This window comes from Tetrao urogallus (genome assembly GCF_951394365.1).
Source record: "Tetrao urogallus genome assembly, chromosome: 7".
NCBI lineage: Eukaryota > Metazoa > Chordata > Aves > Galliformes > Phasianidae > Tetrao > Tetrao urogallus.
Genome location: NC_136820.1, coordinates 18,322,883 through 18,338,643, shown reverse-complemented (window position 1 = coordinate 18,338,643; position 15,761 = coordinate 18,322,883). Strand labels below are relative to the sequence as shown.

The following is a 15,761-nucleotide window of genomic DNA, read 5'->3' as shown; positions in this document are numbered from 1 at the left end:
CTCAGTTCAAGAAAGACAGGGAACTTCTGGGAGAGAGTCCAGCGGAGAACTGCAAAGATGATGAGAGGCTTAGAGCACCTCCCTTGTTAGAAAAGTCTGAGAGCTGGGACTATTCACGGCCTAGAGAAAGAAGACTGAAAGGGGATCTTACCAATGCTTATAAATCCCTAAAAAGCAGATGTCAAGAGGATGGAGCCAGGCTCTTTTTGCTGGTGTCCAGCAATGGGACAAGGGGCAGCAAGCACACAGTAGAATAAAGGAATTTCCATGTGAATATGAGAAAGAACTACTTCTGGGGTGACGGTACTAGAACTGGGCTTCCCAGAGAGTATAGTCTCCTGCTGTTCCCTTTTAACAGCCAGGTTATTTATGGTTATTTTATGATTTATTTCTAGAAATACCACATTTTACACCGGCAGCTGTTAAAAATATTATAAATGGTGGGTGGAGATCCTTCCCCATGGCTATTCCTTTGGACAACAGTATTTAGAAAAGACAGGTAACTACACCCTTAGATATCTCTGCTTTTCTGTTAGTTCTTGTAACAGCTCAGTTATGCTATGACTCCTATTCATAGAATCATAGAATCACAAGGTTGGAAAGGCCCTACAAGATCATCTAGTCCAACTGTCCTCCTAGCACCATTACTACCCTAAGCTACTAAACAATATCTCGCAGCACCTCATCCATATATACATGCATGCTTACCGTGTGCAGGTGCTGTAAGGGTAAGAAGCATTTAAACATCTTGCCTGTAGGACTCCAAAGAAGCATCATTAGTCTTTTACGATTCCTTGTTCTTCATGTCAAAAGAAAAAAAATTAGCAATGCTTTGACCAACGCTTTCTGTTACCAGTATTATAGTTACTAATAAATATGCATGGATGTAGTAATAAGCAGGGGTCAGCACTGCTTCTCAAACAACTGGAAAATAAGTTCAATACTGTATTAAAGAATATTTTGCTCTATTATTATTAAAAATTGATGTACTGCTGATTTTCATGTTTTGGAACTCGTGTACAACTCTGCAATAAGTATCTTCATAAATATTTGAAAGCTATATATAGCTCAGACCACATGCCAGAAAATATCTAATGGAAGACCAATGTTATTCCTGTTTTTATTATGATTAGGAGTGTTTTAAAAAAAGATACATCTTATAGAAATTAAACTGAAAAGCTTGCACATATTTTTAAGTGGTGGTGCAGTGTTATTTAATACATATTAAATCCTTGTTGTTCAAGATCTATTAACACTTCAGTAATTCCTAGCACTTGGATACAAAGAATGACTCAGGCCAGCACCACTATGCCCTTGCACTGTTCTAGGCCATGTTTGTGCTCAGGAGCACTGGAAGCTCCAAGCCATGGAGCTGCTTTATTTTTCTCTAAGTGACTGTAACCAAGCACTGTAGACACTTGTTTGTTTGTAATTCACTACCTATCTTCCTTTTGCTTCAGCTATTACAAACACTGCCTAGATCACTGTGCTCAAAATGATGAGTTCTGTCATAAAAACAATTCGCAGTAAGTACATAGTTTCCCACAGCATAATTGCAGATGTGTGATCCTTCAAAAGGGCAAATATGCATCATTTTTTTTAGCAGGAACACTATCTTGCCTCTCTGCCCTCTAGCTGGGACAAGCATTTTATCACTAGTCTCCCCTTCTTCACCAATATCCAACTTTACCTTTCAGGACACCGTGCTCTGCAAGCAACAGCTGTAGAAGCAGCTTTGAAGTTCAGTTGGTGAGTGTTAAGTCTATTTTGATAGGAGTATTTTCATTCTAAGCACCCTTTCATTCCACATGTGGATTTCATAGGAAATCCATTTACCTGAGTTGTCAGCAGTTAGGAAAAGCACACCGTTCATCTTCATCCAGTGCAATAGTCTCTGGAATGAAGCGTGCTTCTTGCTGTCACTATTCTGGCCAGGAAGAAAGAAGTTAAATTTTAGGCTTACTTGGCTCTTTCTTCGTTCCCCTTTATGCCCTTTATCATTTTTATAATACCAGGGCACAGGAGCTGAAATAAAGGAGAAAGATCTATCCGGGTAGAGCTGTTCCCGTGGCAGAGCCTCTCAGAGGAATACAGTGTGAATAGGAAGGTGATTAGGTAGGCCTAAGAGAACACATTTTCATGTTTACGTTCTATATATGGAAATTCAATGTTTTCTTTTCCAATTCTCATCTGTTGTATAAGGCAATATCAAGGTAACGAGGCTGATGGAACAAATTCATTAAAAAAAGTTAAGAATCTGACAAGCCAGTGTGCCAATATTGCAATTTCCCTAATTTTAGTTTCAATTTGAGGTACTGCTGCCTTCTAAGTAGCTTTCATTTCCTCAATACAAAAGTCTGCGATTCATCACTATCCCTTCCCTGAACAATGAAGGATTATATCTCCAAATGCTAATGTCCATTTATTAAAAATGTCTTCTTGTCTATCCCTCCTGTTAAAACAGCTGTTTTAATATGACATGGAAAGCAGTGTTTACTAGTTTAATTCGTAAAAGTATTCCCCTCATCTGACTTCCAAAAGAAAATACACAAAAAGCAAGGTCTATCGTATAAAGAAGCGTAACACAACCATTTCTAAGCTTAGTCAGACCCACCAGTAGTAACTCACTGGTACTTACTGGATTCATCAGCCATGTATGTACATCACTGACATCACCAGTAACTGTTCAGCATTACTAAGGCCTGGAGGGAAAATAGTTATGATGAATGTCCAGCATCTATTCCCTCAAAATATTCCAAATTTATAGCTTGTATATAAGTACATTGTTTAATTAACTGTCTTAAGAGTCAACAAGGTATGTTCAGATGTCTTTGGCATTCAGCCTGGATGCACTGCAGTACTCAGCACTAGGGTATTAGCCAGGTGCATTACAAACACCAAGGTAGCAGATGAAGACAAAACTTATCCTGGGGGACCTAATTCTGACCATTTGTGCAGGCATAATGTGAGATGCTAAGTCACTGTAACCAGATCTGCCAAAATGAGACTGGTACAACAAGGCCAAGAAACAGGACTTACCTTCCTGCCCCCTCAAAACTGGGATTTCAACTCTATTATTCTTTGCATGAATTAGCAAAAAGACAAAAATGCAAGACAGCTTTGCTGCAAGCCTAGACCTGAGCAGCAGAGAAAAAAAAACAGATTGCTTTCAATGACAGTATGGTAGTTATCCTGATGAAGTTAATCTTTGCTTTAATTTGTTGCCCAGCATACATTTTTAAACATTCTGTACTAAATTAGCCAGCATGCACACAGTAATCGGACCAGTCAATGATTTTCTCCTTTCACTATATACATACACAAACAGGAACACCACAAGATTGGACAAAGGAAAGCAATTTGTTAACCAGATATAGCTAGCAGGTAACATTTTTTTCCCTCTAGAAATGTCTTTCCTGCAAATTCATAAGTGTGAAGACTTTCTTTCAAGGCTTGAAGAACTTTGCAGTCTTCCTGTGAAAAGGCTAACAGTAGCCACTGTAGCTGAAACGAGATAAAATTGGTTTAAAATCCATTCCAAGCAACAGTGAAACTGAGAAAAATGTAAATATAAATATAAATGCTTGCACTTCAATACAGAGCAAAGAGTCAATTTTGAGACAACTAGATGCACTGAAGTGGAAAGGTAGCTTTGGACCTGATTTTGAAACTCAACTTCACGTGAAAGAGGATGGTCAGAATTGGATCCAACATTTCACATTCACTGACAGCTGGTACCAGTATCTAAAGAATTAAAGTGCTTGCTTACTTCATTTGAAGAACTTTAGTTCTGTGTCAACACAGTCATAGAAAAGATCTACTACTTCAGCAGGATCCAGAATCTCGGTACGAGTAAGGATATCTTCCATTGCTTCTAAGCCTTGCTTCTCAAGGTCTAACATAATGCTCATCAGTTTCTGGCCCTTCTCCTAAAAGCATAAAATGACCAAACTGAATTAAGCAGTAAACCAGCTCATTCAAGTATTACCCATTCTCTTCTGCTGCACAGATCTTTTCAAGTACTTTTCAAAATAAGAAAGCCTGATTAAAATATACACTATTTCTATTAATAGCTTTTTTTGGATGGTCATAGGCTAAAAGGAACAGTGCTGGATACTTGATGTTTTATGAATAATAACCAAGAAACAGTTGCTAAGTTTAAAGCATAGCAGGTAGATGAAGTGAAAGATAGAGGAAAAAGGTATATTGTGTGAGAAAGATGTAAAGCAGCTTCTTATGCCTGAAAACCAGTGAACAAATCTGTATGAGAAGACTAGAAACCCTGAGCATTATACAGATGACTGTTTATCCCCCACATCATCACCTGCAAGACAATGGCTACATCTGAAATGATGCACAACGTAACAGCAGTGAGAGTCCAGGCTGCTTGCATCATTCTGGGTTACTTCTCTACATGTTTCTTGGCAGAAAATTCACTCCTAATGGTGTCATTTTGTTTTATCCAGATGTTGCTTAAAGTCTCTTATTCATTGATTTATACTTAATGGAAGCATGCCGTTTGTTTTTGCTTGCAGCTTTCAAAATTGAATTCCAGAAACAAAAATGGCTTAGCATGAGTGAGGGTTTCCAGGATTTAAACTGCCATTTGTACAGAAAAACAGTGCACCTAAGCTAAGCTTTAAGCTTTCAGATAGTCAGTTATTTTACCATGAATGTGGCTAAAAGTTCATTTTCTTCTTAATGGAACTTTTGGTGCCACACTGTGGGACTTCTTATTTTAATAAAAACTTACTAATGCACTGCTTCTAAGTCTTCACTAACTCAGCATCTCACAGAACAGACTTCAATGAATGTTATGGAAAGCAGCAGTATACTGAGTCAGTGTTACCACAGAGGCCACAGCTTTAAACTAAACCATTCCAAGGGATTAAAACCTAGCCAAAACTGCATTTAAATAGAGTTTGTACTAGCAGAGGTTACCATAGGTACCTTAATCCCTAATGAGCAAGTTTGAATGCTGTAATGATCTTAGCAAGACTCTGACCTGAGGAAAACCTCAGAAAAGCAAGTCCTCTGTGAAAGTACAGCATGACATTGCGGGTCTGCACAAACTGCCTGAAATACCAATACCACCATGACTGGGAGGCCCTGGTGATCCCACTGTTTTCTTCCCTCTCTCTATATACCTAGACACCACTATACAATACAAAGATAGCTAGTATTTTAAATTCAGACTTGAATGTTTTCAAGAAAGGATGAGAGTGGAGCATAAACCTTGTATGGTGCTCTAACTCAAAGTAAGTCATCAACAGATAGCTTTAAGGAAATCTATATAAGATTATAACAGTTTCCAGGTCCCACAGCTCTTACCTGATCACTCTCAAGGAGAGACCGGGCCCATTCATGTGCCTTGTACAATTCGTGCCTGCGATCGGGTTTCTCCTGGAATCGAGGTATCTTTTTAGCAGGATCATCATCTCCAAAAGAAGGGGACTGTACTTTTGGTACTAATTTTACATCGTCAACAAAAATAAAAGGCTTAAACACGGACCTGAAAGAAATGAGAGTTACTGCTTGCAGCAGTCAGACAGATTTTATATACATCATTCAAATGTTTGCCAGGCACAGCATAGATAATTCACCTACACCATCCACAAACTAGGTTAGAGAGTCGGCACAGTTCAGAAGCAAAATAAATCTCCATGCTTTAAAAAAAGCAAATTTTGCCAATTATTGCAAGACTTCATTCGCTGGGTTTACCTACAGCTTTCACTGGTCTCCTCACCAATTCTATTGTTACTTAAGAAAAGTAGTATTGAGTTGTTAAAAAAAATCTCAGCATTCAGTTCCACATCAGCTTGTTCTCCTCTGTTCACACTGCCATCTCTCATCTCCCCACACAGTATTTCCATTAAAATCACACAAATGCAGATGTGTGTGTGATTTGTGTCCATGTGTAGCATGAACAATTACACAGCTTGTTCAATATCAGAGGACTTGGCATATGACCAGCAGTACTGGTGAATTTTATGTGAGGAGGAAAAAAAAAAAAAAATACATGGCTACCCATACTGTGACACATCATAAGCAATTTCAATGCTTAATTTGGATCTGACTTCAGGGAGAGGAGAAATAAAAGAAATAGGATCTTAATTCCAGAGAATCTGAGAGGAGAATGTGTTCTCATATGCATGGAGAAACTGCCTTCCCTTTAGATGCACATCAAAACAGCATCCTGCATTCTGCAGAGAAGCTGTGAGAAGTGCAAGACATGCAAAAATGCTGATAGTGCTGCCTGCATACACTCAGCAGGTTCATTGCTGCAACTCTATCCATCACTGTCATGAGGCCTGACTCAATACCTAAGTTAAAATAATGCACTTTTTAAATGCACTGGAGCAAGAAAAGCCTCTAAAGTGTTTTCGGTTGTATGTTTGTTTTTAAACAGCCAGACTCTCATTCTTTAAAAAATAAAGAAATCTCATCAAAACTGTTTGAAGCCTTGCTCATTTTAATCCCAAATAATTTGCATCAAATCAAATAAAAGTTTTGGTAAGCAAGCTTAAATTTGTTTTCTTAAACTTTAGCGTCTGAGTTGCATAATGCAAGGTGGATGGAAAGTGCCTTTGGCATGGATGATTTCTGTAGTACTTGGTAGCACAATAATGCTTAACCACTCTTACAGGAACAAACATCATCTGTTCGAGGACAACATTTTCATTTATTTCTCCCTATAGCTTCTTTACCTCAATGCAAGAGGCAAATCTCTGAATAACTGAAGTGATGCAGCTTAATATCTGTGATTCCCAGGCGAATTCTGTTTATAACCGAAGATAAATTATTTCTCTAATGATCTAGCCCACGAGTTCCCTTGTATACTCAGGTGTATCCAACTAGAAGAGACATTGTTAAAGCAATGGAAATCCAGCCTCCAATAAGGAAGATATGTGGGAGCAACTTTATGGGAGCAGCTTGCGAGTGCTGTGTATGTTCTGTTCACTTTTGATGCCATGCAATACCATCTCAAAAACTCCCATCTTCACTATTTAGGTTTAAAACTGAAAAAAGTACCTATGTGTTCAAGAGAGTCAATAAATGGCCCACAAACCTCCTGTCTCAACAAGAATCCAGCTGGCTAGTAACCACTGCAAACCCAGTCTTTTAACACAGGGGTCCATTTAAACTTGCAACGAGATGTAGTTCATTAACACAGGACTGTCAGACATGACTGACTACTGATCGTATTTCTGGTTAGAACATGCTCTTGAAGCATTTGCATATACTATAAATACAAACATCATGCACTGTATTCATTAGAAAGTGTATGTGAAGATTTGCATTGCCTTTTTAAACAGTAACATTCCTAAACAGCACTGTAACTATGGTGCGCTTACAGCCTAGTGACCAAAAAGTGACTTGAAAAACAGCTGTTAACAAAGTGCTGTCTGGTTTTCAGATAATGAAATTTTCAGATTTTAACTTGATGGCACAAATACACCCTTTTCACAGAGACCTAACTGGCTGGTCTGTAGGTCAGATACAAACTAAAGGTTTTCCAAGGACATCCACCTCTTCCCTCTAACAGGGGCCTGTCAAAAATGGCTAATTAAAGTGTCACATTAATCCAAGAGCATTCTGTACTTAGATGTCTGTTTCTTGTGCTTGAGTTTATTTGCACACTAAGCTTTCATTATTATTTTCTTTCTACATGTATTACTGCCTTCATGCTGACAAAACTGACAAAAGAAGAAAAGTTAAGTACAATTAATTAACCAGAAAATAAGTAATTCTAACTCAGAATTACCGCCCAGGTTATTTTCATTTCACTTTAAGAATGAAACACCTTGAAGTCTAGAAAAACTAATTGCTTTATAAACTATGTTTATATTTATGTTTATAAACATGAAGTAATTTAGATGCTCATCAATACCTTGAGGAAAAAAAAAATTCTTTTCTTGGATCTGTTTAATAATGAAGATGTCATTCTAAAAGGCCTTGCTTCCACCGCGTATCTGATCTGATCACCAAAGACAGCCCACTAAACAAGCTGAAATATCAATTCACGTGCAAAGTTATCTATAGGCTAACAGGGTGAAATGCAACAAACCTTTTATTTTTCACTGTCTACTCAAAATTTCTTTTTATTCTATGTTCAGAAAAGCTTTATCAATAAATTCCAAAATCTGACCAGAAACCAGAATGAGAATATAGTAGGTGATGGGCAGGGTGTTTGAGAGGATTTGAGAGGAATTAATTCACTGCAATTCTGTCTTGTCAGAAGGCTGCTCATGGTTCCTAATAGCTGCTATCCATAAATACTTACTACTTCTTCCCTCCTCCCATCCTAGAAATCTTTCAATGTGAAATAATCCACAGGTCTATTCACAAATAATTTCTTTTGAAACAGAAAGAACAGCCAGAGAAAGAAGTATCATGCTGCAGTCTGGTATAGGGATGTTTCTCTTCGTCTTCACAAGGATGGCTTTAAAATTGAAGAGTCCCCTACAGACTCTGTTAATTGAAGGCTGTATAATAATAGCTCATCTTTCAACATCCTCCACAAAAAAAATCTGTGTCCCTAGAGAGCATTCATCGGTCCCAGTTGTGTGCAGTCCAAGCTGAGATGTAACACTGCAATATCTTTCCGATCCTGCCTGCCTAGCCTGGAAGTTGTGTTATTAGCCTCTCTGTTATCATCTCTTGACCCGGTGCTCCTCTCATTACATCCCTTCCTCTTCCAACCTCAGATGACTGGTAGGGAAGACAGGAAAGAGCCCCTTCAGCAGCAGGAAATGTTCCAGTCAATGGAAGCTCTGCTAATACAGAAAAGGCAGCACACATCTCACCTGTTCTGTAAGTGAAGGAAATAACTCTGCATTGGCTTTCTCATGAAAGGAAGCGCAATAAAATGTACCTTCCCAACAGCTACCAGGAATTGACAGTTATTTTGAAAGCTGACTTTGTGTCACTGTAATTTTGGGTTCTGCTAGTGTTCAGAACAACCATACAGTTTCACTCAGCTTTCCATTTTGGAAATCTTATTGGCTAAAAATGTCTCTGGAAAAAAAAAAAAAAAAAAAAAAAAAAAAAAAAAAAAAAAAAACCACAAAAAAAACACAGGACAGGAATGGAAGACAGACACTTCTCTATTCAATTCCAATTCTGAAAACAAAGCTTCTTTAATATCCTTCAAACCATCATCTGCTCTGCACCCAGAGGACTCCCAATGTTGTAGCTTACCTTGAAGGGTCTGGCGTGCCAGTGAAGTAATGAATACAAGGAAAACTAGGGTCCTGAGGCAGAGCAGACACTATGCTAGCTGTAGTAAGGAAAGATTCAGAGTCCACACAGACACCACTATCCTTGTCACGCAGGACATCAATCATAGTTTGTGCAGAAACACCACCTATATGAGGGGAAAAAAAATTCCTGAGTGTTCAGTGGCTTGGACCCCACGGAAAGATTTTAGTCTGAATGGTGTTTGAATTAGTTTGTCCAGTGACACTCAGTATGGCCAAATCCCACTTAACAGTTTAACAATGTAAACCCAGAATGAGCTTACCTATCAGTAAAAGAGAACAGCAGGAAGCATTAATTAGGCATTACAATTACTATGTAGGGAGAAATCTCATATAAAAGGGTTTTTTCAGGTAGCTACCCTGTCTGTAATACTGCCTCAGCAATCACTGTGAAAAGATTACTTGCATGAAACACCTAATTTTCCTTTAAGAAGCTACCCCTGTCCAAGTTCAGACAGAATAGTAACATCCTAATTTTCCACTTCTTATCAATTTCCTTTAGTTCTCAGTCAAATTTTGGAGCAATCATCTTACATTCATTAGGTCTAGCCTAGACACAGAGATTTTTATCCAAACCTGCAAGAAACTCCTATTCTCATGTTATTTCCTGCACATGCCTTATCTCAGCTTTTTACCCATGGCACCTCCATGCTATTTTGCACTAGAAGCCAGCAGGGCTTCTTTATACAGCAACTTCCCAAGCCTCACCCTTATGCGTTTGGGTGCTTCAATCCACAAGGAGACATGGGATAGCCCAGTAAGGCCACAAGATTTGCAGCCATGGCCATCTGTCCATCAAGATCCTCAGAACTATTATCTGGGTTTATTAATCCCTTTCATCTACGGTCCTTCACACTTATTTGCCTCTCACACGCAAGCTATGCTTCAAGTAATTCTGTAATGTTAGCAGGAGCCTACGCTGCAATAAGCATTTCATCTCTACACAATTCTTGACATTTGTCAATATATGAAAATGCTAAAAATATAGTAAACTCACATCCTTACTAAAGGAATCTTCATAAAAAGTTTATCTGTACCACTTTTCATACATTAAAAAGCAAATACCCGTCAGCTTTGCACTGCTACAGGCTGATCATATTCTAGCTACTTTGGCCAGCTGCAGTCATTAACTTCAGTCTGGAAATAAACTCTTTATCTGACTGAAGGCAATTGGCACATCGTCTGTCCTGGCAGCTTATTTCCACTCAACAGTGGAAAAGGAACTTCAGTTCACAACTAAATAGCATTTATCTTCCTTAAACTGTGTTCTGAATTCCTACCCCAAAATCCTAAATATTCCAAACACAACATTCTTTGAGATCAAACTTTCATACAAGAGACTAATACTATAAATACAGTATTAAAAAAAATAAGAGGGCCACTGTATTTGCACCAAAGCACATCATGCACAGTAGAACAAGAGCAAAGCAAACTATTTTGTAATTTCAACCCTCTCTTAAAACAAAATTGTGAGGAACACTAAGGACTTCATTCTAAACTGAGGCAAGTTTAAGAATAGCCTTCAGTTCTGGTGTTCCTTTCCACGTGGTTTACATTCAGTCACCTGCAGTTCTGACAGATGACAGAAAGTAAGCAGTAGTGAAAAAAATCCTGCTGTATATGCAAAAAAAAAAACAACAAAAAAACCAAACCCAGTTCACACTTACCACTTTGCTTTTCCAAGCTCTCCCTGCCAGAACAACAGGCTAAATGCCCATCACCGAGAGAAAACACTTCAGAAAAATTGAAGTCTGTGTCTCCATTCCACCAGCCTTGACTTCTCACATAATCCCTTAGTTCAGGATGCTCAGCATCAATTTTTGTAGTTAGTGAAAGCTGATTGCAAATGCACTTCACCCCCTCTACAGAAAGAGCCACATATTACAAGAGTATTAATGCAGTTCTTATGGGAGTTGCTAGAAGGACAAAGTAATTGCAATTAGGAAAGAAATGAAAGCATCGATCAGGATGTACGTTTAACATAACTGCATAATTACACACGCAGTTACCATTCACTGCAAGTTGCAAAGCTCAGTTCTCTCTGCCCTATGTAGATATTTACACTGCCCCATGATTAATAGTGCTTTTCAGTCAGACAGCAGTTTCACAGTACCTCTGAACTTCACATACATGATCATAAAGTAAAGGATGTCTCCAAATGCCACAAGGCATACCTTAAGACTGACAAGATGCCAGCCTTATTTTTCTGTCCAGTAAGACAGCTGCAACAAGACTTGAGGTCTAATTTGATTCAAAAAATATATGTCGGTCAAGCTTCATTTAGATTAATAAATGCTCTTTGTCTCCTACCCTAAAACTGAAAACATAATTTGGAAAATATTTTAATTGATTGCTTTAAGCTTCCCACTTGAAAAATAATTTTATTGTAAGCAGCAAAAGATAGGCCGAAGTTAAAGAATTCATTTTTAATGTTAAATTTTAAAATGCCATGAAATGAAATGGCAGCATAAACAATCTTCAAAGAATATTGAAGTGTTTGTTGTTTTTTTTCTTAACTGCTTTCCTCAAAAATACTGCAGTGCTCATACCCATATATCTACAGCATGACTAACAAACAGTGCCAGCTGCAGATATGCCTTGGAAAGGATAAAGTAAATGCATAGGAAGCCAAAGGAAAAGCTGATAAAGCAAATCCGTCAACTAAAATAAATCAGATTCTGGAATTTGGCACAAACTTTTCTTAAACAGAAACCAAAGCAGTATTTCTAAAAGCTATTAATTAATATTGCCTTCACAAAAGTAAGCTCACCTTTCTAACATCACATACGTTCTATTTAAATAATCAGGAAGAACTACAGTGGAAAGTTATGTGTGTAAGTCTGGGAAAGTTACTGCCATTGAGCTCTGGTTTGTACTTGCTCTCTGACAGTGTGCTCATGCTTTCAAGCAGCATGCCTTTCAGAGAACTGGCTTGACTTCTGTGATAAAAATGTTTGAGCTCACATCAAGCTAGCCAAGCTACTCATTAAAAAGTCTTTAATTATTACACTTAGTAACTGACGTGAAATAGCATTTCATGGTTTTGATCCCCTTGAAGGGGACAAGTTTATCATGCAGATTAATTTATCCATTCAGACTGAAGAATAGCAACAGGATGAATTTTAAAATGTTTATCCTTGAATTACTGTCAAAAAGTTGCTTGTAAACATGTACTATAAGCTTTACAGAACTATAGCAATGAGAAAAGAATAATTCTGAGAGTCAGGAAAAAAATTCCTTCCCACTGCTGAGAAATGACACATTTTCCCTGTTTTAACAGCATCCACACATTCATTTTTCAAGGCATAAATACGGCTGCAGAAAAGAACCTCCTGAACAAGTATGAAATACACAATTCTTCAATAGCCAGCAGCCATCCACTTTCATCCTGTCAGCCACAGCAGGCTACAGGAAGGAGATGGAAACTAGTCAATTTAATCTGCTGCTCACAAGGACCCCTGGAAGAGAAATGTGCTGGTAAAAGTGAGAACAGAGTTGCAGTATCACTTCAAAAAGATACAAGCTGCAGATGAAGTCAACAGTTTACTTGCTGGGAAGTAGCACACAAAGATTATATACTGCTGATATAGCTAAAAAGGTTAAGTGAAAAACACTTCAAACAGCAGCCAGGCAGGTCAATAGAAGATGGTTGTCTAGTAATTTTTTTTAATTCGTTCAAATGTGTGTGTAATTTTTATAAAGTTCTCGTCTTACAAAAATAGAAATCCCTTTAATACTAAAAACGATAAACCAGATCACAAAAAATATATGCCTTAGACAATCTTACGGCAGCACATATACTCCACAAAGTTAATGAAATTTAGAAGTCACTTTGGAAGATCTGGCTTCACACACAGAGAAAAACAAGTGATCTATTAAAGAGAAAAAAAAAATCCTTTATCCTGCACTGTTAGGTAAGAAATGGGAATATGAGGGGCCTATATCTATTGCAGTAAAGCAAACAGAAGCAGACCATTCTATTTACCACTGTTGTGCTTTAACCCAGCAGGTGGCTCATAACCACACAGCCATTCACTCATTCTGCCCCCTCCCAGTGGAATGGGGGAGATAATCAAAAAAGCAAAGTACAACTTATGGGCTGAGATAAAACTATTTACTAAGATAGAGAGAAGAAAAAGGAAAGTAATTATTATATATGTGTATGTATATATATATATAGTGTATATATATAGTGTGTGTATATATATGTGTGTGTGTGTATATATATATGTGTGTATATATATATGTGTGTGTATATATATATATGTGTGTATATATATATGTGTGTGTATATATATATATGTGTGTATATATACACACACACACACATATATATGTATAAATGTACATAACAAGTGATGCACAAAGAATTGCTCATCACCTACCAACCATTGCCCAGCTAGACCCTGAGAGGTGGAAGAGAGCCCAGTTCCCCTTCAGAACTCCTTCTGCATGATGTCATATGGTATGGAATATCCCTTCAGTCAGTTTAAGTCAGCTATCCTAATTCTGTTCAATCCCATTTCCTAGGGTCCTTCGCTGTGAATGGAATGGTCTTGGCTCTGTACAATGCTACTTAGCAGCAACTATAAACATCAGTGTGTTATCAACATTGTTTTTCTCTGAGAAACAAAACATAGAATCATACCAAACACTGAGGAAAACAATTCTGTCCCACCTGAAATTAAGACAGCCACCTACACGTAAGCCCTTTTCTCAAGCTGCTAATGCTTATCCTAGCCTCTTAATATTTCAGATTGGTAAGCAATAATTTCTACATTAACTACAGTGAAAAGATTCTTGACACATTCCAAGCAGTAAATAAATCTGGGAAAGCACAACACTTATCAAACATAAAAGTGTAAACATAATGATTATAAAGCTTTTGTATACAGGCAACATATTCTCCAACCTGACAGAAAATGCTGTTACATTAACCAATGTAAATCAATGCTTAAAAGCTGAAAGTAGTATAAATATGTATATAAAAACAAGATTAAAACTGATCGTTTCATTGAACACTTGCATAAATTAGTTACTTAAAATCAGATACTTTAAGACAATTCTTCCAAAACAATAATAAACATTAATTATAAACGAGGCTTGCTGTGAGTGATGAACTGACCTGTGATTTTTTCAGCTGCCCAGTACTTTCCAGATGTCTCCAGTACCCAGGCTTCATTTCTGTCCACAATCAAAAATGCACTTTGGAAAGCATGGCATGAACTTGCATCTTCATAGTAATTTCCTCCTTGCCCATGCTCTTCCAACAAAGCAACTATTACATCCAATGCTTCCTTGGCTGTTAAACCTCTTTCTAGGCCAAGTCTGTATGAAAAAGAGCAAAACATTTTCAAGCAGATGTATAACAGTGAGATGTCTAAGTTATTCATTTTGAACAGCAGCACTGATCTGGTATTAAAACACAGAAGTGCCAAGTCTGCCTGGTGTAAGAGTTCTCACTTTAATGAGTTACTAGAACTATAAGACAAAATACATATTGTTTCAAGCTTTTATTTTCTTCTCTGCTATCTTTATTTTCAGTATCAGAGCTAGCCAAAGAATTCAAACCACCAACCAACCACCTTAGCTGCACTATAAGCCCTGTAACCTTTCAATACTCTATCCCACTCAGACAGAATGTAATGAAGAATAATTTTAAATGGCATTTTTAAACTAACAGCTATATACAAGTTTGCTCTGCTCTGTACAGAACAGTGGAAAAATTAGAAGTGATTATTACAGGAGATAAGAGACTGTAATCAGTTTTACTTGCCTGCAACCTCTCTTCCTGAATGCACAAATTTTTAATCAGCCATGGAAGCTAAGTGTATGTTATCTTTTGATGTTTATTACACACAGGACAGAGGCATTTGTGCATAGTCTACTGTTAGCCTTGTTTTAGTCTCAGTTATTGAAAGCAACAATTTCATCTCTTTACTTGGTGACAAATGAAATCCTACTAAAATTTTAGATACTGGCTTTAAAACTGACGATTCCTCCCCTATCATCCTTTGACTTCATATTTATATCCCTCTCATTTTGTTCGTCATATTAGCTGAAATTCATTTTGCATTGTTGTCTCTATTTTCAGTCTCTATGCATTTGTATTACTCCTTCATTCTTTTCCTCACTCGTCAGCATACACTATATACATCATCTACTAAAAGACAGCCCAAAAGCAAGTCTTACTTATTTTCTAAGAACAACTCCACAAACTTTCCTTGGTCCATGTAAATTAATGGATTGATAACTACTACTTTGATGGCCATATAGTCACCCAGTTCAACAATAATCTATTCTCCTCTCCTCGTCTTATGATCAAAAGCATTAGGTTATAATTAGATCAAAACCTGGCAAGGGACACAAGATTACACTAAACATTTTACTTCCCTGCAGTTTTCTCTCTGAGATGGTTAGTCTAGCTTTCTCTTCAAAAACTCCAGCAGAGATTTAGGCTATAGAAATCTCTTTTAGATCACTGTATGGCAAATAGCTTCA

The 15,761-nt window shown here is 37.5% G+C and overlaps 1 protein-coding gene across 1 annotated transcript in view; it reads right to left on the bottom strand.

Annotated features, from left to right (window-relative positions):
- Positions 1–3,770: 3,770 nt before the first annotated feature.
- SCRN1 (secernin 1) overlaps positions 3,771–15,761 on the bottom strand; it is a gene marked incomplete at its 3' end in the record, with an annotated part of 32,535 nt that continues 20,544 nt past the window's right edge. Inside the window, exons 4-8 of the mRNA XM_079538564.1 lie at positions 14,386–14,588; positions 10,928–11,122; positions 9,202–9,367; positions 5,332–5,512; positions 3,771–3,929 (exon numbers count right to left, since the gene is read on the bottom strand). Coding sequence (XP_079394690.1) covers positions 3,771–3,929; positions 5,332–5,512; positions 9,202–9,367; positions 10,928–11,122; positions 14,386–14,588 — 904 coding nt within the window. The remainder of the gene's footprint in view (positions 3,930–5,331; positions 5,513–9,201; positions 9,368–10,927; positions 11,123–14,385; positions 14,589–15,761) is intronic.